Source organism: Centropristis striata, chromosome 13 (assembly GCF_030273125.1).
Source record: "Centropristis striata isolate RG_2023a ecotype Rhode Island chromosome 13, C.striata_1.0, whole genome shotgun sequence".
In the NCBI taxonomy this organism is placed as follows: domain Eukaryota; kingdom Metazoa; phylum Chordata; class Actinopteri; order Perciformes; family Serranidae; genus Centropristis; species Centropristis striata.
This window is the reverse complement of record NC_081529.1, coordinates 29,006,435-29,028,589: the sequence shown is the minus strand read 5'-3', so window position 1 is coordinate 29,028,589 and position 22,155 is coordinate 29,006,435. Positions and strand designations below refer to the sequence as shown.

Genomic DNA, 22,155 nt, shown 5'->3' with positions numbered 1-22,155 from the left:
TAACTTTATTTATATAGCACCTTTTAAAAACAGCAGTTTACAAAGTGCTTCGACAGAGAGCAGTTAATCACAACGACAATGATGCCATAAGGCTAAAAACAATTCTGACATTAAAAGAAAAACAATAAGAGACAGAGGAGGAACAATCACAAGACTTTCTCAGATACACAGAAAATAAAAAGCAAAAGGAGTAAAAAAGTAAAAATGGAAGACGTAAAAAGGAGTGGGGAGATGGACAACATTACATAAAACAACATTACATAAAAGCAAGTCTATAAAAGTGGGTTTTAAGGAGTGATTTAAAAGAAGTTACTGACTCTGCGCGCCTTATCTCCTCGGGCAGCCCGTTCCAGAGTTGGGGCGCTTTGGTTTTTAATTTTGACTTTGGAACGGTCAGAAGGACCCGAGTATCTAAGGACACGGGTCGGCTCGTATGGAGTTAGTAATTCTGTTGAATAGCTAGGAGCCAGACCTAAAAGAGCTTTAAAAATGATCAGTAAAATCTTAAAACTAATCCTAAAACGAACAGAGAGCCAGTGCAAAGAAGCTAAAACGGTAGTGATGTGATGTCATCTGTTAAAAGCGGTAAGAAGCTGAGCTTTTTAGTGTATGAGAGGAATATTCCTGTTTATGACTTCCAGGAGAGTCCCACGGGAGAGCTGGCTGACTACGCCTTCTCTGCGGGAACAGAGTCCAGTGAACAGGAATCTCCAGAGGAAAAAAACACAGACCACCAGCTGCAACCTGACCCCGAACTTGAAGCTCAATCCTGTGAATCATTCTGTGTCTCTGAAGAAATGGACGGGAATAACTCAGAAGAGGGTGAGTTTACCAGGGACGCAAAATGCAGAGTGGTCCTTGTTGATTTATCTGGGATTGTTCAATATAATTGTGACTTGTCTGTGTGCATTCAGGCGGGGGTTATGAATGGGAAGACGACGTCTCGTTTGAGCCCCGCCCGTCCTCACCTGACACCATCCCTGAGCCCCCGACCTCACCCACCTCCACCTCCAACAGTCCTGAGGCTCCTAAACCTGCAGCTGTAGCACTCAACCGTTTTATGGTGTCACGATTCTCTATCACACATGTCTCCGACCCCCACACAACAGGTCTGTATTAAATGTTTTGCTTATACTGTAAAGTTTGGATTGTTATTACTGTATAATGTTCATTTATTGCTTGTTTTACACAGGCTAACTGCTGTTACATATTCACTATTTGGGTTAATTGTACAGTTTATCAGGGTTTTTTTTTCTGACGTTATTGTATGCTTTGAATATAATATGAAATATCCATAAAATATGTTATTTAGTCAGTGATAGTTAGTTTTCTTAATGAAAGAAAATGGCTCCCTTAAGGAAAAGGATCCATAGGTTTGAAATACAGCTGGTAAAAGATGGAAGTTGTGCTCTTAATTTTTGTAGTTTGTGCGTTTTTAACATTAGTGTAACACAAAGAATAATCAGCATATTGAGAGATATTTTGGTAAATATTTGACATTTTCAACTTACTAAAAATAAAGATGGTGAGTCCTATAAAAAAAGAAAATCTGTCACCTTTGTAATCTGTTCTTCTGAAACACATTTTCTCTATGGGGGACACAACTCCCCATCTTTAAAAGCTATCTTTCAAACAATTTGAAAAATAGATTTTTATAGAAATAGAAGTTTGATTACAATTCAAGCCTATTTCCAATCAATTATTTCCAACAGGGAACAGCGAAGATAGCCCGAAAGATTGATCGGCCCACGGTCCTGACTGGAGGAGGATGAGTCCTTGTCCTTCTCAACACAGAAAAGCAGCATTATTATATCTAGATGTTTTACAGAGTTTTATTTTTTATCAACGTTTGGGGCATCTGACCCCTGGTGACCCTTTATGAGACAGTGCCTCATATTGTAGTGAAAGACCCTCAATGATTTGCACCTTTTCTTTTATTTTGTAAAGAGAGAGATGCTGGTAAGGCAGTCTGGGTGAGACAACCAAGAGGGTGGATACAAAATCAAATCATATTGTTTGCGGAAAATAGAAATCATCAGTATATCAGTTTAATATATACAGTGTATGACGATAAAGCATTTGCTCGATGCAGCTTCGATTTCTGTTGGTGACCTTACAGCTGATTTAATTTGTGAATTTAAAAAGGAAAATACATGAAAATAAAAGGAGACAAAAAAATGACAGGCTTCATAGCTGCTCCTCTCATTGGCTGCCTTGGTCCATCTGCTCACCATTGATCTGGCATTTTTAAAGACTGTTACAGCTCCCAGTGCTGGAGCCAGAGAACAATGCTTGATGATTGTTGCATAAGAAGCTATTGTTGATTTCCAAACACAAAATGAGACTTTTTAACAGCCGTGGGTGGTGGTGATGGTGTTTTGAAGATGGAGGTGCTGAAACTTAATTTGTCCCTTAATACAAGTCATATCCAACTCATATTGATGGTGGATTTAGTGTGCTATGTTAATGGAAACATAATAGAGGAACTCAAGGTGTCGTCACTCCCTAATTATCACCACCACTCACTCTGGTTATTGACCTGCAGTTTATGTCTGTCTGAAGCACTTTGTATAGCCAAACTGGGTCTTTGTTTGTGGAAGTGATGGCTCTGTTGCTCTTCATCTCTCCATCATGGAATAAAGTATCTAAACATGTGCGATTCCTTATCTATGGAAGCCCTGAGGGGCAAGAAGAGAAAAAAACTCAAGTGGTCCATGTTGTAGGTCTGGTCTAAATTGTTTTCTATCCTGTTTTTATGACTAAGGAACTGGTGGAAAAAAGTTATGTGAAATAAAATAATCTTTTGAAAAAAAAGTTTTGCCAGGATAGTTTTTAAAGTGCAAAATAATGTTTTTGTCAGGTGTTTTGTTTCTTTTTTTTGTTAGAAAGATTATTCTTAAAATTAGGTGTTTGTTAATGTGATAATCATTTTGACTACAAGACCTTGTGTTTAGAGTAATAAATTGAAACTCACTTGGAAGAAAACATAATGCTTTTAGTCCTATTTGAAACATGGGTAGTGGTGCACTTCAACCTCTTGTGGCCAAAATGAGTATTACACCAACAAAACATTTTAAAAAATCACCTGCCAAAAAGGTTTATTCAGCTGTTTTTGCAGATGACAAACATGTAACTTAAAAGATCTTGGCAAAACAATTTTTTTCACCTGCCCAAATTTTTATTTTAATACAGATTTTCTTAAATGAAAAAATAAATAAGGAACTTCTAATAAATGAACATTCACCTGTTCTATGACGTCAGAACAGGTGAATGTTCATTTATTAGAAATTCCTTATTTATTTATTTATATATATAATGCAGGAGAGAAAACAATTAAAATCAAACTTATAAAAATTGATCACCAGATCTGTTTTGTTTTTTCCTCACTGGCCTCTCAGGGCTTCCGTACTTATCCGTGTCCACAGTGCCAGCTACAGGTTCACTTTATTTTGTGACATATTAGCTTTGTTTCTGCCATTACATCAGCAATAGAGTAACAACACCAAATGGATTGAGAGGTGTTTCAACACAACTTGAGCGGTGTCATGTCAATATGCCAGTCATAAATGTTGAATGTCATCTTTATGCATCTTTTCTACGTATTGTCCATAGTGTCATACATAATGTATTCTATTGCATTTGTGCTGAAAGCCCGGGTCTGAGGCGAACAAAAAAAGACATTCAAAATATGACATATCTCACATATTGTATGAATGTTTTATCAACATGTAGCAGGTAGCTTGACTTGAATTACTACTGCTGTATCGACGGCTCCCTCCCCCTCTCTATCCTTCTGTAGCTCAAAGTGCCAATTCAGTTTCCTCTCACCTTGCCTTTTAAGTTCAGCAAGAGGAGAAAACGTCGCTAGTATTTTTGTACAATTTGAAAAGATGCAATCCAGGATGGCGGTCTCTAAAACTTGCCAAAGAGATATTACAAAGCCTATTGGCTAAAGTGGCAGACACCTTTGGAGAAGGTGAGGGGGGTTGTTCTGTGCACCGGTAGTAACATCATTGCTGTTTCCATCCCCCTCCCCTCACTCATTGCTACTGTACTATCCCAAACAAATAAATCCAAATACTTTTTTTCCCTTCTTGTGTCTGTTATATATTTATCCACACTGACCACACATGAAACATGACACAACACAACACATAAATATGAAGTTTCTGCCCTTTTCGATTTATTTGGACATGATAATTTATATGCACTTTCTGTACAGTACAGATATAATACAAACAGGGACAAAAGTGAGAAATGGACACAATGAAAGCTATATAAAAGTAAAAAATGCATTTGAAACTTGCTGCCCAAGTGAGCTGTGTAATAAAAGCCTGATCATATCACTCAGTGTAAAGGACTCATCCGTGTCACTTGATTTCTTGCAGTCTAAGAGGCATTTAAGCTCATTCACACAACCACACACATTATTGCTGTTTCATCACATACAGTTCCACTTCTATCCCCACACATCATACTGTAGATTAATGCCTCTGCTCTACGCTTTGCTCCCAGATGAGTATATAATACTGAGAATGCATGATCAAAAGCTACGATAATACTGTACCTTATCTGATAAGCTACCACTCCCTCATGCAAATTTAAAAAAAAAAAAAAAAAGAGACCCATTATTACATATGCACTGTTTTTTCATATCTCTTTTCTATCGGTCAGATATTATTGAAATTTAAAGAGAAGGAAAGAATAGCGAAAATATTCTTGTATTAATTTGGTGAAATTGCACTGTACTGGAGCTCGCTAAGCAAAAAAAAAAAAAAAGAAATCTTGACATTACAAACAAAAGGGACATAATCCCACTTATATTTTCAGAAATATAAAAAGAAAAACAAGTTGAACTGTGATGCAAACCAGTTTACAGAATGATTGGATCAATGCTGCATGAAGCATACGTTTAAAAAAAATAGAAGGCACAGTTCCCACATTTAAAATATGGGTATACTGTATCACAACTAGTAAATATATATCGTACTATATCATTTAACAAAAGCAGAATCATAGTTAACTCACCAACTGACCAGTTCTAGCTATTGTGGCAAATATACAATCAACACTTCAGTGCATATTACAATTATGCACTGAAAGCTGTTACCAACAATCTTATTCACCCTCAAGCCTCATTTAAACAAGTAATGCAAAGTCTTCACTGCTCATTAATGCAAATAACTCTCAAATGAAATTTACAGTGTATAGTGTTGAAGGAAAAAAACAAAATCCCATAGTAGAAGTGCAGATAAATAATAATGTGGCTGCATTACTAATAAAAACCTATTAGCCATACCTTAACCACAACTGGTGTGATCTAAATAACTAATAAAATCTACTCTCACTCTTGATATTGAATGTTCAGGCTGTGGCATTCAATGTTTGTCGAAAGCAAAAAACATCACAAGGATTAACTGGAAATTCTTGGAGTGAATTTCCCACAGCAAAGAAACTAAACTCTTAGTAGTGTGGGCCCTCTTGTGATAACATCATATAACATTTTCTCTCTCAGGCTGCTAGTAGAAGATGGGTGCAGATCGGTCATCAGTGAAGGTGGGCCTGAGGTAGACCTCCAGGGAACGGTCACTGCGGGGAGAGGAGGGGGTGAGACAAGGAACAGTGACAGTTAGGTTGAACGCATGACTTTAGAGAGAGATACATGGTCAGCTACGTAACCACACCCAAAGAAATCTGCCTTCTCATAGTCGCGTTTCTTAGTTACAGTATCTACTGGGAGTTTTAGCAAGCATGTAATGAGAAGTAAGATATGAGGGAAAAAGAACAAAAACAGCTTGCTACAGGCATGCATGCAGGGTTAGTCTTCTCTGTATGATGGTGTGATAAACACACATTAAAGAAAAAGAGAGAAGTAATTCTTTTACAACCCAAAGCCTGCTGGACTGACAGAAATGCTGCCAGATCCTTGGAGGCCAAAGGACAGAAAAGACCTTTTTTTCCCAGCACCCTACTGCAGCCAGACAGCCAATGACAGCAGAGAGGCAGTAATAGAGAGAAGTAGGAAAGGGATTGGCTGAAAGGCAATGGAGGCTGGTGACTTACGGAGGTCCTGTTCCCTCAGAACCGGGACAATTCTGGACCCAAACTGGAAGGTAAAGAGAACTTTTGGGTTTGAATGGCTCATCTCTCAAATCATGCATGGGTCACATTTTGTTACGACACTGCTGGTTAGTCTGGTGCATGATGAACATACAGTACGTTGATAATAATAATAATAATAATAACCAACTGAAATGAGGGATGGAGGTACACACTTCATGCTCAACATGCCATATACTGTATGCTCCTTTTCAAACCCTATAAACTGTGAGAAAAGGTGTCCTCGTCGTTTTGGACATATACTGCAAATGCAATGCAATCAACAGGCAGGAGTTCTGGAGTTATGTCTTCTAAATGTGTGCATTATTATTATTTCTATCACCCAAATACAACTCAAACACAAGCCAAAAACACAACCAAAACAAGAAGATAAGCAGGCAGGCAGTTCAGATACTCACAATACACACACAACACCACCACACACACACTGACAGTCTTTGTTTTGTGACACAGAGAGCACCACAGATGTTATGGGTGTAACTGGGGGAGGGGGAGGGATGGGACCGCATGCTTGGGACACAGCTGTGGCCTGAAATGATTTACACAAGGGAGGCAAATTTAGAAAAAAAAAAAAGAAAAGAAAGAAAACAAATTAATTTAAATATTTAATTGGGGGGAAAAAGGAGAATCAGTTCAGAGCCATAACTTGGAAACAGGAAAGAACATTTTCAAACAAAACTGAAAATGTCATTGTCACTGACAGAACAGATTTCTCGTCAGACCAGACTGTTTATTAATATATAGAGATATGTTTTATTTAGAATACCTTTGTAAAAAGTCACCATACATTCAAGGTCAATTTGTAGTATCACATTTTCTGGTTTCCCTCCACAGCATGCATAAGATAAACACTTCAACTAATCAGTTTCTCATGGTTTCGGATTTTTTTTTAAAATTATTATTATTTTTTTTTTTACAAGGACAATATTTTTTTTTTAAAGAAAAGACCAAAAACTACATAGCCACTCAGGGAATACAATCATAAATAACACTGAGAGCTGCAAAAGCCGTGGTTGTCATTTAACCTAAAAACTAATTCACAGCTGTTATTGAGGATACTCAACATAAGATCAAAGACCCCTCAAAAAAACAACTCACTAGCTTCAGAAAAAAGACCAAACTGAAGGTTATTAGAGTGAGGCAATTTTATTTTTACTGACGATTCTGCCAGCAAGTTCAGCCAAGAATGACAAAAAGACAGTTTCTGTGGGGCTGAGGGTTGAAAGTTAAATTTAAAAGTTTGGTAACACTTCATATTAAGACACACATATTTACCATTAACTAACTGCTTATTAACATGCATATTAGTAGCATATTTGCTGTTTATTTATCCTCACAGAGCACTTATTAAGGCTTTTGAACACTTTCAGTTAAGTCTATAATGTATTATAGTTTGTTAATAGCACTGAACAATTATAGCTACACGTCTGAGTTAGACAAACTTCATTTACAGTTATATTAACACTTGATGTTTTGTTTCATAATAACAGACCACATATAATAAGTGTTATTAAGGGAGATTCACTTTTCTTATGGGATTAACTCCTAACCCATAATGTGCAGAACATATTAAGGGTAATTCATGTCATGTCAAATTTTTTTTTTTAAATATAAAAAAAGAAAAAAAAATATTATAGTATGTCCAAAAATGAAGAGGAAAAAAAAGCCATAGTATAGTATGTCCAAAAACAGTCATAATGTAGTTTTTCCAAAAATGCCAAAAAATGCTGTAGAATAGCATGTTGATTATGGTAAGAGTATGTCCAAAAATATAAAACAAAACACCATAATATAGTATGACCATGTATATTTAGTGAGTAAAAAAACCCTCCAAAACCCCATAAATACTATGTTGACCATATTATACTATGTACAAAGAAAACGCCATAGTATGTTGAAAAAAAGTCAGTGAAGTCAGTGCCTTAAAATGCTTTGGAATAGTATAGCATGTCCAAAATATATATATATAAAAGAACAAACAAACGCCATATTATAGGATGTCCAAAAATTGAAAAAAAAAAAAATTGAAAAACGCTATAGTATAGTATGTCAAAAAGAAAAAAATGTGACGTTTGTCCGAAAATGCCAAAATAGGTGCTTTATGACAAATAAAGAGCCAATGTGCTACTCCAGTAATAGACATGCTTATAGGTAAAAAGTTAATTGTGAATTTGTGTACCTTAATACAAAGTGTTACCAAAAATTTGAAAGCAAACATGTTTTTTGGAATGATCATAATACAGTGCAATTTGTTGGACTGACGGAAACAATTTATAGATATATATATAGATATATATACTGTATATTTTTGAAGCTCATCTTGAAAATTTGCTTCATTGCACAGAAAGTGTTTAATAGAAAATAAAAGAAGCAAAGTAAGGCAAATATGACACACACCCTCTGGACGGAAAATCAAGTCTAGCACTGACACAAGGAAGCACAGCGCGACCAACGGGATCTCTCAGAACAGAAACATAGTAATCTGCTGCACAGCCTTACTTTGAACAAAGCTTTTTTTTTTTTTGAGCATGTGTGTTGGGCAGGAACTCGATAATACTGGGCCCACGTGTGCTTAAAAAGGCCATTCAGCCAGTGGCTTTAGTACAACGACATTGAAGTCTTTTGGCACTTGTACAGTACATGAACATGTCCTTTAGTTTGACAAAATGACACAACCATGTACATGCATGAAAGACAAGCAGTAGCAAAGGCAGTCTCTTGAGAGATCAGTCCGTGATGGTGGACTGTGATCAGAGATAGAGTATTCAGAGTCCATATCGCTGCATGCCGAGCAGGTAGGCCCCGCTCGGGCTCTCTCGCTCAATGCAATCCTCCACCCACCAACCGCTACTGTCCACACCGACACCACCAGCAGCAGCACCCAGGACGGACGGAAGGAGGAAAGGAGGGACCCGAGGAGGAAGAGAGGACAGAAAGGAGGGATGAAACTGGCCTCTTCCACTTGGAGAAGGGGTGTGTGTGGAGGCAGAGGAGGAAGAGGTGGAGATAAGTGGACAGGAGGGAGGCTAAGAGGAGGGGAAAGATGGGGAGGAAGAGGCCCCTGTGCTATCCGGAGCTGTCTGTGTCTGTCTGTATGTCTGTTCTCACACAGTCGAAATCAATTTGCCATCAGGACTGTCACTGTGGAACAAAGAGAGAAGGAAGCTTGCCAGGTCGGACACACTCAGAGAGAAATGGAGAAAGACAAGACAGGCACAAGGAGGCAGGGGAGAGTTCTGGAGAAGTGTAGGTGGGGTCGCGAAAATCTAGCTCGCCCCACCTACAGCTCCAACTCCAAACACACCTGCCGTGATCAGGAAGATTGGACTTCCAATTCCCTCATCAACACTTTTAATCCAGATTTGCTGGTTCGATATTATCGCCCAAGTAAATTTAAGGAAATATTTCTCTCTGTCACTGTAAAATAGACAAACCCCAGAAGTTACTGTTGATGAGAAAATCAAGTCATCTCCTTAGCTGGAGGGATGTAGTGTTAGATTAGTCTGTTTGGGTGAATACACCCTGCAGCACAGTGTTGTCTCAAAATACTGATACAGAAAAAAAACACATTCAGAGCAGACAAGAGTATGTAAAACAGCTTGACACTGGTGGCCAAAGCCCCAGGCTGACAAGCAGTGATGACTGAGATGAGGTCAGCATGATGTCTACTGTCACAACATGTACTCGACCGAACACCAATACAAGTGCACGTACAGTAGGCCACTTCTCTCTCGCTCTCTGTCTCTCTCACACACACACACACACACACACACACACATTTATAAACATGTACACAAAGATGTACTCCCTGATTGGACAGAAACAGGCACAGCATCATTCCTGACCCTAACCTCACACCACCCTGTTGAGTCAGCAAGGACTTGATAGGATTACAGTGAAAATATACTGGGCAAAGAGTGCTCTGACAATAAACTAACCCAGCTAGACTGCATTCATTACTTTAAAGAGCTTTTTTTAAAAAGTTAAGTAAGCAAGAGCATAGAAGAAAGGACAAAGAGACAGTAAAAAATGTTCAAAGGAAACACTGCATACATCTCATGAGGTGAGGATTTTTAAAGAAACTATATTAATTAATACTTGTTGCATTTATATTTTATATTGTTGTATATTTAGTGTAGCCAGCATATTACATTATTCATTACAGATTTACTTATTTATATTTCTTATACAGCAGCAACTGTAAAAAAACAAAAACAATTTCCCCCCAGGGGATCAATAAAGTATTTCTGATCCTGATTTCTCACGAGTTTTGAAAATATATTCCTCTTAATCAATTATTTGATCAACAAAAAATATCTGGGTCTAGCTTCCCATATCGACACCCTCTTAAAATAATGGCCATTTTTTCAGGTTTTTCTGGATTTTCAGATTTACCAGATCATGAGGAGATGATTTAGGCCAAATGTATATATTCTTTGTCAAAAATTGACTTGGGCCATTATTTTAAACAAAAAATAAAATCTATAGACACTGCTATGAAATTGTGTTTGATATTTGTTTCAGGCACTGTGTTAAACTGTAGTCCATTACCTGATTTTATATAACATATTAACTGTATACATCATGTATTAATATATATATGTTTTTCAGTAATTAATGTATTTTACAATGTGACTTTGAAATGCCTCTGCCAATTAGACTCACAGAATGAAAGCAAACATTAAATAGTTTTGCTTTTTCTTTTGCCGCATCCACCTTTATCTATCATTGTCTCCTATTTGTCTTAAAAGGAGCAGTGTGGAGGATTTAAGTGGCATCCTGCGGTGAGGTTAGTGACTGCAAACAACCTAATACCCCTTCCCTAACCCCTCCCTTTCCCAGCGTATCGGAGAACCTATGATGTCATTCAGGTTACATAAAAACAGGTAAGACCGTCTCAAGAGCCAGAGTTTGGTTTGTCCATTCTGGGCTACCGTAGAAACATGGCGGGCTCCGTGGAACCTTCTCCCTGTGTAGATACGAAGCGCTCATTCTAAGCTAACAAAAACACAACGATTCTTACTTTAAGGTGATTATACACAAATGAAATAATACTTATAAATGTAATATTTGTGCTAAGAGATCCCCCTAAATCTTACACACTGGTCCTTGAATATTTTGCAACTGTGATTGACTCCATGAGTTCCTTTTTTTCATTGCAAAATGAGACAATGGTGTATATCAACAAGATACATAAAATTAAGGTCTTTTTAGGATCCATGCTGACTTTTTGGAATATAATGTAGGCTACACACCATCTTCTGGACCTGTTTAATTTCTACGCTGCTTGCTGAACCAGTTGCCTTGCTGTCTCTTCCAGCATGTAGAAACTCAGGTGAAATGCCATTTATCTAAGGTGTTTGGCTTTCATGTCTTCTACTGATAAGTCACTACTCCCCAAACTATAGAAATTAAACAATTCAGATGGCAGCAGCAGTCATATCAGTTATTACTTAGAGAGCAGGGCAGAAAAGGTACTTACCTTGTGGCAAAGCGGCCGTCATAATCCTCAATAGCAGGCTGAAAAGATAAAAGGAGCATTTTTTTTTTACTTTGTGTGCTTGCATTCCTCTGATTCAAGTACCTGCTGCACTTGCATGCAAACAGTAGGTGGCAGCAGACGCTGAGCAAAATCTCCCGTTCAGTTACTGCAGGATTACTCATATCCAATTATGCAACACAAGACTAAACCAGATGGGGGCTACAAATTAAGTGAGCAAGAGTAACAAGTGTTTGTGTGTTGTTCACAGATACTACACATGTTAAATTGTGCCTACCTGTGTGCCAAAGCCTGCCATGCTGTAGGGGCGTGGGCGGGTCTGTGCTAGGCTCTGTGCCAGCAGCCGGGCAGTCAGGCCATAGTCAGGTGTGGGCAGTGATCCATCATTCTCCAACAAGTTCCCTGTGCTGCTACTTTTCCCATGGTGCAGGCTGGGGGGGCAAGAAAACAAAAAGGCCTCAGACTTGAGCTCACTCAGGCTCATTTAGTGGACACAGTTTCAGATAGGGAAATGATACATACTTCACTTTGAGCTTCTCACTGTCGCTTTCAGGCAGCACACGTGTGTAGGAGAAAGGGAACCAGCCACGCCTAAGAAAAAAAAAAACGCCCTGTTAAACACTCACTGTACATAAATGTAGGACAAATATGTATCCAATCTTGCAGTATGGACTCAGGCTACTTACAGTTAGGGCTGGGTATCGTTTAAGGGGACTGGTATCATAATTTAAAGGGATACTTAAACCAAATGAGCACTTTATCTGATACCTTTTTTTCTTTTTTTTCCACGTTTTAGTCGCATTTCAGCACACTGAACTGCTAACTTCATCAAATACAAAGCACTTGACTTCATCATTCCACAGACTGTATGGCTTGTAGCTGCTGCAGTAATGGGCCAATCACACATTGCATACATCAGAAGAACACTTGGGGTGATTGACTGCGAGCAAAATCATACAAATGTCTTTTTTTCTAGATCTGGGTAAAAAAAAGATGAAATGCAGATATTGTTTGACTGGAGAAGTTTAAATTCTACTTTGTTTCGCTTGATACCATCAAGGTATCCAGCACCGATCCCCATTCCGACATACAGGTACATCTCGTAACTCGTAAATTATATAGATTCATCATGCTTAGAGTGAAATATTTCAAGCCTGGATTTTTTGTAATTTTGATGTTTATGGCTTAGAGATAATGAAAACACAAAACTAAAAAATTTGAATATTACATAAGATCAATAAAGAAAAAGGATGTTTTAAACACAAATGTTAGGCTTCTGAAAAATATTTTCATTTCTATACACTCAATACTTTTTGTATTTGGGCTCCTTTTACATGAATTAGTGCATTAATACGGTGTGGCATGGAGGTGATCAGCCTACAGCACCATGTTGCTTTGATAGCATCCTTCAGGTGTCTCTCACCTTCCTCTTTACAACAGCCCATAGACTCCTATGGGGTTGAGGTCAGTCCAGTTTGCTGGCCAGTCCAGCCCAGTAACACCATGGTCACTGAAGCAGCTTTTGGTACCTTTGCCAGTGTGGGCAGGTGCCAAGTCCTGCTGGAAAATGAAACCAGCATCTCCAAAGAGCTTGTGGAAGCATGAAGACTCTAAAATGTCCTGCTAGATGGCTGCTATGTTGACTGTGGACTTCAGAAAACACAGTGGACCAACACCAGCAGAGGACATGGCCCCAAACCACCACTGACCCAGGACTCACATATTGAACTTCTTCACAATATTCTAATTTTCTGAGACACTGAGCTTTGTGTTTTCATTATCTCTAAGCCAGAATCATCAAAATTACAAGAAAAACAGGCTTGAAATATTTCACTCTATGTGTAATGAATCTATATAATATACAAGTTTCACTTTCTGAAATGATTGACAAAAAAATATTGAACTTTTTCATGATGAATTTTTTTGAGATGTACCTGTATATGTGATGAATGAACACATTACTCACATCTTGTTCTTCTCATTCTCCCCATAGTGCCAGCCATCGCGGGCCTCAGGCACTAGCAGGGTGATTACATCTCCCTCTGCGAAACTGAGCAGGGTGCTGTTGTCTCCTGCAGCGTGGGAAAAGATGGCCTGGACGCGGGCACGCCCGTTCTTTTCCAGGCCTGCTGCCATGGAACTGGACCTGGGCAGGGTCCGTGTCTCTCCTGTGGTGTTTTTGCAGACAGAACCAGTGGTCAGTGACATGAAATCCACTCAAGAGCTCAGAGCACCACATGTGCTGGATAACTGGAGTCTAACTGAAGGTAACATTTATGTCTTTTTAGGCAGAGTCAGCAGCCAGGCAGATGTTCTAAATTAAGCATTTTCTTGAATGTGCTTTTGCATAAACATCCATATATCACTGTCAGATTAACTGATAATCACCATGGATAAACAAGACTACAGTTAAGATGATTGCTAACAATCTCTTGCCAACAAATCAAGTGTATGTTGCTGCTTCCCCCTGCTCCTCCTTTGTGACACTGAGGAGCAGCAGTTCTGGCCAAAATTAATTTAGCATAGACTTTAGTAGGTGATAATCTTATTTTGACGTTAAAATGTCCCTCTGTGTAGCTTTACGTCAAAGGATAGAAATAGGTTTAAGGCTCAATCAAATATTCTGTTTGTGATTTTCTTGCTGCAGTGTTACTGTTGCACATTTATCCGTAGCAGCGGTGGGATATCTTACCCACGGGGTTCTTATTCTTGGCGGGGGCAGGCCTGCGGACAGGGAGGGTGTTGGAGTAGACATCGCTGACCTGTCTCTGGGGCTGAGCCTGGGACTGGCCCTGCGCCTGGGTCTGAGGGGATGAAGGCCTGACTTGGGACACGGATATAGTCCCTCCATCCGTCCAATATTCCTCCCCGTGGACTCCTGTTGTCCCATTTACCATGGACATACCATCAGGGCCCATCAGCCTCTGGAATAAACAACCAGATACACAAATTCCAGAAGTAAAACTTTTAAAATGGCAACACTTTCAATTTAGGAACACGAGAAGAGGTATTTATTGAAAATATGCAATCAAAAAAATGGATTACATATGTCTCTACCATAAAACCGAACTTCAGGTAATCTCAGATTGGACTATCAGAATACTTTCATTTCTTTGTATCTTTCCTTTTTTTCCCCACTTTCACGACTGGAGGTGTTTTCCAATCCCCTTTTGTACGCTTTTACTTTTCCTTTGATATTTTCTGTATTTGTCTTTAAGTGTTCATGTTGATTGTTTTTTTGTTCATTTACATGTAAAATCAAAAACCAATAAAAAGTAAATGACAAAAAAAAAGAAAATGGCAACATTAAAGTACACTGCAAAAAAGGGGTGTCTAAAAACAAGATAAAAACACCAAATCTGAGGGAAATTATCTTGCTGCATGGACAGATAATTTCACTTGACAAGATTTCTTGAATTAAGATTCTTTAATCTAGAAATAAACCCGTTGAACGCTTAAAATAAGAAATGAACTGTTGAAACAAGATAAATTATCTAACACTTCTTATCTTGGTAAGAACCAAATTATTTGCAATTACTCCATGAAATATTTCCATTAGGCTGAAGTTATGATGGGTCATATCTTGATTTAAAAAAAGGTTATAACTTCAGAGTTGACCTGAAGTCTAGTCTGACAGCTGCTGCAAAGCATGAAATGTAGACTCTAAACAGCTCATTAACCTGAGTGCCATCTTTAAAGTGAGACAAGAGAGATGTTTGTCTGATTTGCATCTTTATGGTGGGCCAGAGGTGGACATGCTGACATTAGGAAAGGACTGTTAGCTCCTTTACAGTGCTACTACTGAGGAAATTAAGGTGCAGTAGTTCTAGTTATGTAATTCACTTCTCTTAAAAAGATCAAGTACATTATTTGCCAATACGTTTGAGTCTGTGATCTGTATGTGTCCTATCCAAGACTGCTTCTTTTACCAAACAAAAAATAAAGCTGCAATGATTAGTTGACTTATAAGTTCATACTATTTTAATAATCGAATAATCATTTGGACTGACAAAACATTAAAAGATATCACCTTGGAATTTGACAAATTTGGAAGGACATGTTTCACTAGGGCTGGGCAATATATCAATATAAAAAAAATAAAATGTGTGTTTAAATGTGATATGGAATTAGACCATATCGCATATATTGATATTGTTCAATTTTTTCCCCCCTTTCTTTATATGGATATGCTGCCCTTACTAGGGTTTGTCATATTTAGTTCTTTTGTAATGTTCGTTATTCTTTTCTCACATAAATATATTTCAGAAAAAGACTATATTTATTATATTTAATTTCATAGGCTATCTTTATTTAAGATATTTTTTTATTTAAATGTGCACTTTATGGAGCTTTGATTTAAAAAAAAAAAAAAAAAAGCTACTCCTGTTGTTATACAGCATTTATGGTCACTTAAACGGTTTCAATAAAACTACTTGTGACATGTCATATTTGGCTTTGGCTGTGACTGAACATTTGCTCTCACTTTACGATAAAAATATCGGGATATATATCATATATCAAAATTCAGCCTAAATATATCAGGATATGACTTTTGGTCCATATCGCCCAGCCCTATGTTTCACTATTTTATTCTTGACATTTCATATTCCAAACTAAATTGAGAAAATAATTATCAGGTTAATCAATAAGGAACATAGTCAGTTGCAGCCCTAATAGAAACAAAGAAATACATAAATAAAATAGACATATGTTTAGCATTCTCGTTTCCTAAACTCACCGCTGGGTGTCCCAGGCCACTGCCCATGAAAACAGCCAGCTCTGGGGGCACGGGAAGAGGCTGGGCCCCGGGGATAGGGTCTGAGATCACCAAGTTGGATTTGGAGGTATGCAGGGGGCTTGTGCCCCCGAGGGCGGCAGATCCCATCTGCTGGGCCAGGAGCATGGCCCTCTCTGGCAGCTTGTTGGGGTCTGAGCAAGCCTGTTGCCACACTGGGATCTTCTGGGTCAGAAGGTCTTTACCCTGGAGTGGGAAGGAAAGATTGGAAAAAAATGATACTGATGCAGCTGCAATGTGACCAGAGAAAAAAAAGAAGCTCAGTTAAGCGTTTTTCTTTGCTAAACCTTCAATTTTCTACCAATTCTCTCTAAAAAAAAAAATACATTCAGTTCTCAGAGGTTTTTCCTCACTCTGTATCCTTGACCGCTGCCCCAGCTATGATAATGTGCTGCGTGGGTGAGGCAGTAGGACAGACGAACATACAACCGTGCTGCCCACAGCAGCGACTCACAGCCTGTGGACACGGCTGTTCTTTCTACAACCACACAAACAGAGTTTAATAGATGGACAGGAATCCACACATTTGTACATGACTGTACAGTACAGGATGCGTGCATGGATACACATACAAAACATGGACAGTTCGGTCCCTTTGTATGTGCTAATTTGAAGCTCTCACCATCTCTTCCTCCCTCACACACACACACACACACAGACACACAAGGTCTTGCACACCAACAAACACACACACACACACACACACACACACACACACACACACTAGGAACCCTTTGGGAGAGGGTTCTTCAGTTTGCTGAAGGTGAACTCTTCCCACGCACACCCCCAGCCTGATTAATGACTAGACTCCATGTTGAAAAAAGAAGCGGCAGTCCACAGTCCACACACACACACACACATACTGTCCTCCTCCAGCCACATCTTCAGGCTGGCAGTTCACACCCACCAGTAATCCCAGAAGACTGATATACTTCATTACCCAAGAATATCAAATTCTTGGGTAATGGACACAACAACAAGTATAAAAAAACTAAATCCTCATTAATATCGCTCCATTACCTTTGATGGTATGATATACAGTAGGGGGGGATCTGTTCGGATTCAAAAGGTTGTTTGTTTTAAATGTCAGCACAAATGTGAAAATAACAAGGAGGTATTAGAAAATCCTCCAGTGCCTGTTGCAAACAAAACAGATGACAAACAGTTTACAGCTCCTGTCCTGTTTGTTTCACTGAGCTTTGATTTCAGCGCATGTTTCTCCTCATTCAGCGTTTTGATGCCTTTTCCTATTAAAGTCTTTCTTGAACCGAAGGAGTGAGGCAGCTCTCGACCCAGTGAAGCTGGCCAGACGCACCAAGGTGCAATGATGGATTACAGCTTCAGATATGTCTGTCAGCTGGGCATTGTCTCCAGTCTTAATGAATTTTTAAAATGAAGAGGCCCCTGTGAGCGGTCAAAGCTAATGCGACTTTGAATTATATATATCCTAGTATGCTCTTTGGGTTGAACAATTGTCGACAGCAGGCGAGTTTCAAATAAAACAAAGGTGACAAATGGGGAGTAGTTGGCTAGAATCAACACAATAGCACAAAGGTAAGACGCAAGATTTATAAAAAGGAACTCTGCACAGCACTTTCTTTGGACATTGAGCACAAAAGAAAATCTTTGTGATTAGTTGGGAGGTCAAACTTCCTGAAAACAAGTGCAAATAGACAAAACACAAGCAAATGAAGACGCATCTTGACCAATTTGACAATACAAGTGAGAGAAACATGCTGCAAGAAGCTCACAAGAATACGGAAATTGCTTCCAAGGGACTCTAAAGAGTGATGCACACAGTCAGGCTTGTTAACCACCCAATGATGGTGGGATGGTTTGGTTTAGGCAGGAGGAGTGAGAGTAGGGTAGTGCAGGTCATGCCTTCACCAGTAGGAAAAAAAACTATTGCCAATGTTCAGTGGTTGGGATCAAGCATCTACCAAAGCTGCCATTGTGGCTAATGACATTATTTAAATTGGTCAGTGAGACTGAAAAATTACCTAAAATGTAATGGCTTTTTGCATAATATCTGGATCATGCAAATCATTTATTATAGGTAAAATCAATGTAAGAACAAGCTAAAACCCTGTTACATTTTAAAGTAATTTTCCAGCAGCAGAGTGCCAACATTAATAACTTCATAAGCCAAAAACCGTTGCAACAACAAGCATGTCCTGTTTGTTTGTGTGCATCACTTTTTATTGTCCCCATAACAGTTTCTGTTATGTTGGGAGCTACTTGTCTTGCTTATACTGTGTCTGTCTGCAATCTTCTGCAGTGCATTGAGCTCTCAGGGCCACCTAGAGAACAGGCTAAGCTCCATTAGCCTGAAACATACATATACTTATATATATATACAAACATATACTTGATGATCAGACAAACACCAATTCTAACTATAAACTCTTATTTGTGCATAGTGTTTATTAGAAACCCTCAATTTCAATCAGATCTTGCGATGAACAATAAAGACAAACATGGACACACTAGGTTCTGCCAACTTTCAAACGTTCTAAAGTTTGCTTATTTCAAATGAAAGCTTATTTAATTTCCTTTGCTTTCTCGATGATTATAAGCCGGCTGGGCTTAATTGGAAAAACATGATGTCATCCATTTCGGTGAACCAATCAGCAACATTTCAATTAAAATATGATGAAGGTTTAGGGGTTATTTGCTTGCTTTGCCAACACTGTCAATTAACTGTGATTAGTTTTTTTAGTGGAAAACTCTTAATTAGTATTACAGAAATATTTTTTTTCTCAACTTAAACTCTGATTTTTGCCTATTTACCCATGAATATAATATAATGACGTGCCAATATTGACTTTGTCCTGCTACAAACACACGATTTAAACACTAAATATATCCTCATTTATTCTAATTATATGCTGTTCATACCTCTTCCTATTAGTGATGTGTCAGTCGCAAACGGTTGCAAACTCTTTTAAGTAAACGGTGGGAGCTGGCTCACGTCCGTCAGCATTCTCTCTTTTTGTTTTTTACTTTTCTCGTTAGGAAAAGTACCTGCGGGTGCTGCGGACGCCGACTACGGGTGTCATGTGCATGCTGTGCGAACCAATCATGTGAGGAGACTGACACCTAAAACTGTTGGATGCTGCCGTTTTGCACATTGTATTAGATTTCTTTTTATTATGTTGTTTATTTATTATCATTTTTACCAAAAATATATATATATTATAAAATATATAAAATATAAAATATATAAAAAATATAATAATAATATATAATATATATAAAATATATAAAATATATAAAATATATATATATAATATATAATATATATATTTTTGTCCAGATGTCAGTAGTTGGCATTAACAAAGCACATTTACTTGATTGCTGTATTTAATTTCAATTTTTTCAGTACTTTACTTGTTTTGTTAGGTGTCTGTGTTTAAATAAAATTGCTGTCCTCTTTTAATTTCTATGCTTAGGTTTTTATAGGCATTTTCTATCTGCTTTGTGTAGCAGAGTGGTTCTTCAAGCAAGTAAATGGTAAATGGTAAATGGACCTGCACTTATATAGCACTTTTCTAGTCGCTTTGCGACCACTCAAAGCGCTTTAAACAACAGACTGCGCTCATTCACCCGTTCACACACACATTCATACTGAGGCTTCCCTAAACGGTGCCACCTGCCACCATTGGGAATTCATTCTCACACCGATGAACGCAGCATCGGGAGCAATTTGTGGTTCGGTATCTTGCTCAACGATACTTCAACATGTAGGCTGCCATGGTCAGGGATCGAACCACCAACCCTCCGATCGGTAGGCGACCCGCTCTACCAACTGAGGCACAGCCCCCCAAGTTAGAGTGACAAGGGATTTTACAACTGTAAATGCAATTGGCTTCAGCAAATTATTGAAATTTAAGTGATATATGTGTTCCAATACAAATCACAAGTCAAAACAGCGCTAAATTTCGCTGAATTATAAAAGGTATGAGTGGAGCTTCTTGGTGAGCTGAGCCAAATGATCCGGCTCACTAAAAAGAGCCGAAATTCCCATCACTGCTCCTTATCTTTCTTTGATGGAAAAAAAGATCTTGGTGGTCAGGTGACTTACCTTGCCATGGTAGGCGCTGCTGTTCTTGGCCACGGCACACTGGCGGTCCACCAGGAAGCAGTACCTGCGGCGCTCCTCAGATAGAGCTGTCTTGTATCCCTCGGCGATGAAGGTGTCCAACTCAGTCTGCTTACTGCTGATGGTCTCCACAAACTGTGAAACACACAATGACACAAGAACTTAAGACATAATATCTACAGATCTTAATGTTTGCAGTTCAATCAGATGGACAGAAGGTGTTAGGGGCCAGCTAACATCAGCTGTAAGTACTTTTATAAATCACATCCTGCTTCATATTGACACTTAAGAGCTGCTCCGTCAATGCCAGTCTTATACTGTGAATCGCTGCACAGCTCCACTGGAGCAATTAGGTGCTAAGAGCACCTTGTAGGTAATTGTACACGGAGAGAGCCTTACTTAGTAACTTTTCAGACCAGATTGTCCCTCCCGAGCGCTACAGAGGAAAGGCAATTATAACTGAAGATCCCACAGTGTGGAGGAGGAACCGCTAACAGAGACCCACTAATCCGTTTTACGTGTCGGACAATAACAAATACCAGGTAGGTTAATGTATGAATAAGAGTGAATCACGGAAAGGTAGGAAGATATCCAGCGCTGTCTGTTTATTTTAGCACAAGCTCTCTAAAAACAGGAAATGTCACAGAGTTCAGTTCAGTTGGCCACACACAAACACACGCACACACAAAGTGACCACAAGGGGTCTTATTTTGAAGAGGAAGTGGCATTTAGTTTTTTTTTTTTTTGTGAATACACGTCAGGCACTATTTCTTACAAACAACAGAAGCTGAAAGTTTCTCATTCTGTAGTATCAAAGTAGGTCGACATTGCCCAGTTTCATGGCTTTAATGCTGTAACATCTGCTGAGAAATACTGACCTAGAAGACAGGGTTATATTTACATGCAGTGATTTGACAGACTGAACTTTTCTTTGGAGTATTGGTGGGTTTTGAAGTCTGTTTTGGCTAGGGTTGTCACGATACTAAAATGTTCAACTTGATACCGATACTCAGGAAAATATTCGATACTCGATACCATTTTTGATACAACAAGGATAAAAACAAAACCCCAAAATTTAACAGAAATATTTTTATTACTGTCAGTAAGAAAAATGCAACATGTAAAAATGAACAGAACCACGGGTTAAATATTTATAATAAAAAACAGTTGTGCAAAAAGAAACTGCAACTATGATAACAAGCTTCAGATACTCGATACTTTTGAAAATGAGTATTGTATCTGGATACAACGTTTAAGTATCGATACTCAAAAAAGTATCGATACTTTTGACAACCCTAGTTTTGGAGTATGTTTTTCATATAAATTACTGAGTGGAAATACACATATACACATGCATTTGTTTTGGATTATGAACAAAGCTGAATATGTATGCCCAGGAATTTGACTGACTTCACTCTCAATAACATGGTTGTTTATTCTGATGGTAACGGTTTTATAATGAAATAAAAATAAAGTATGTCTTGCTTTTATTTATGGATAATTTATCACATTTAAAACCATATATCTACATTAATTAGTTCCTCATTCCGATGATTTTGCATATCATATTAAATTTTTATCCGATAAGAATACATTTGTATGATCAGCAAATAATACTTTATGTATGCTAGAGGAATT

The 22,155-nt window shown here is 38.3% G+C and overlaps 2 protein-coding genes across 9 annotated transcripts in view; one reads left to right on the top strand and one right to left on the bottom strand.

Annotated features, from left to right (window-relative positions):
• The window catches only part of aatka (apoptosis-associated tyrosine kinase a), a 40,682-nt gene extending 38,016 nt beyond the window's left edge, over positions 1–2,666 (top strand). For all 3 annotated transcript variants that reach the window (XM_059348189.1, XM_059348188.1, XM_059348190.1), the window contains 3 exons: positions 642–822; positions 915–1,109; positions 1,713–2,666. In XM_059348189.1, coding sequence (XP_059204172.1) covers positions 642–822; positions 915–1,109; positions 1,713–1,741 — 405 coding nt within the window. In that variant the 3' untranslated portion in view covers positions 1,742–2,666. The remainder of the gene's footprint in view (positions 1–641; positions 823–914; positions 1,110–1,712) is intronic.
• Positions 2,667–4,161: 1,495 nt separating this feature from the next.
• Positions 4,162–22,155, bottom strand: part of baiap2a (BAR/IMD domain containing adaptor protein 2a) — a 71,635-nt gene continuing 53,641 nt past the window's right edge. The window contains exons 7-15 of one of the 6 annotated variants that reach the window (XR_009395423.1): positions 20,500–20,652; positions 16,359–16,601; positions 14,313–14,544; positions 13,587–13,788; positions 12,143–12,211; positions 11,898–12,051; positions 11,603–11,640; positions 6,064–8,970; positions 4,162–5,589 (exon numbers count right to left, since the gene is read on the bottom strand). Coding sequence is in view for 5 of the 6 variants with exons in the window: in XM_059347409.1 (XP_059203392.1) it covers positions 8,886–8,970; positions 11,603–11,640; positions 11,898–12,051; positions 12,143–12,211; positions 13,587–13,788; positions 14,313–14,544; positions 16,359–16,601; positions 20,500–20,652 (1,176 nt within the window). In the remaining variant the exon portion in view is untranslated. Of the gene's footprint in view, positions 9,262–11,602; positions 11,641–11,897; positions 12,052–12,142; positions 12,212–13,586; positions 13,789–14,312; positions 14,545–16,358; positions 16,602–20,499; positions 20,653–22,155 lie in introns of all 6 variants that reach the window. The other 5 variants (XM_059347413.1, XM_059347412.1, XM_059347411.1 and 2 more) reach the window with 5 other exon arrangements.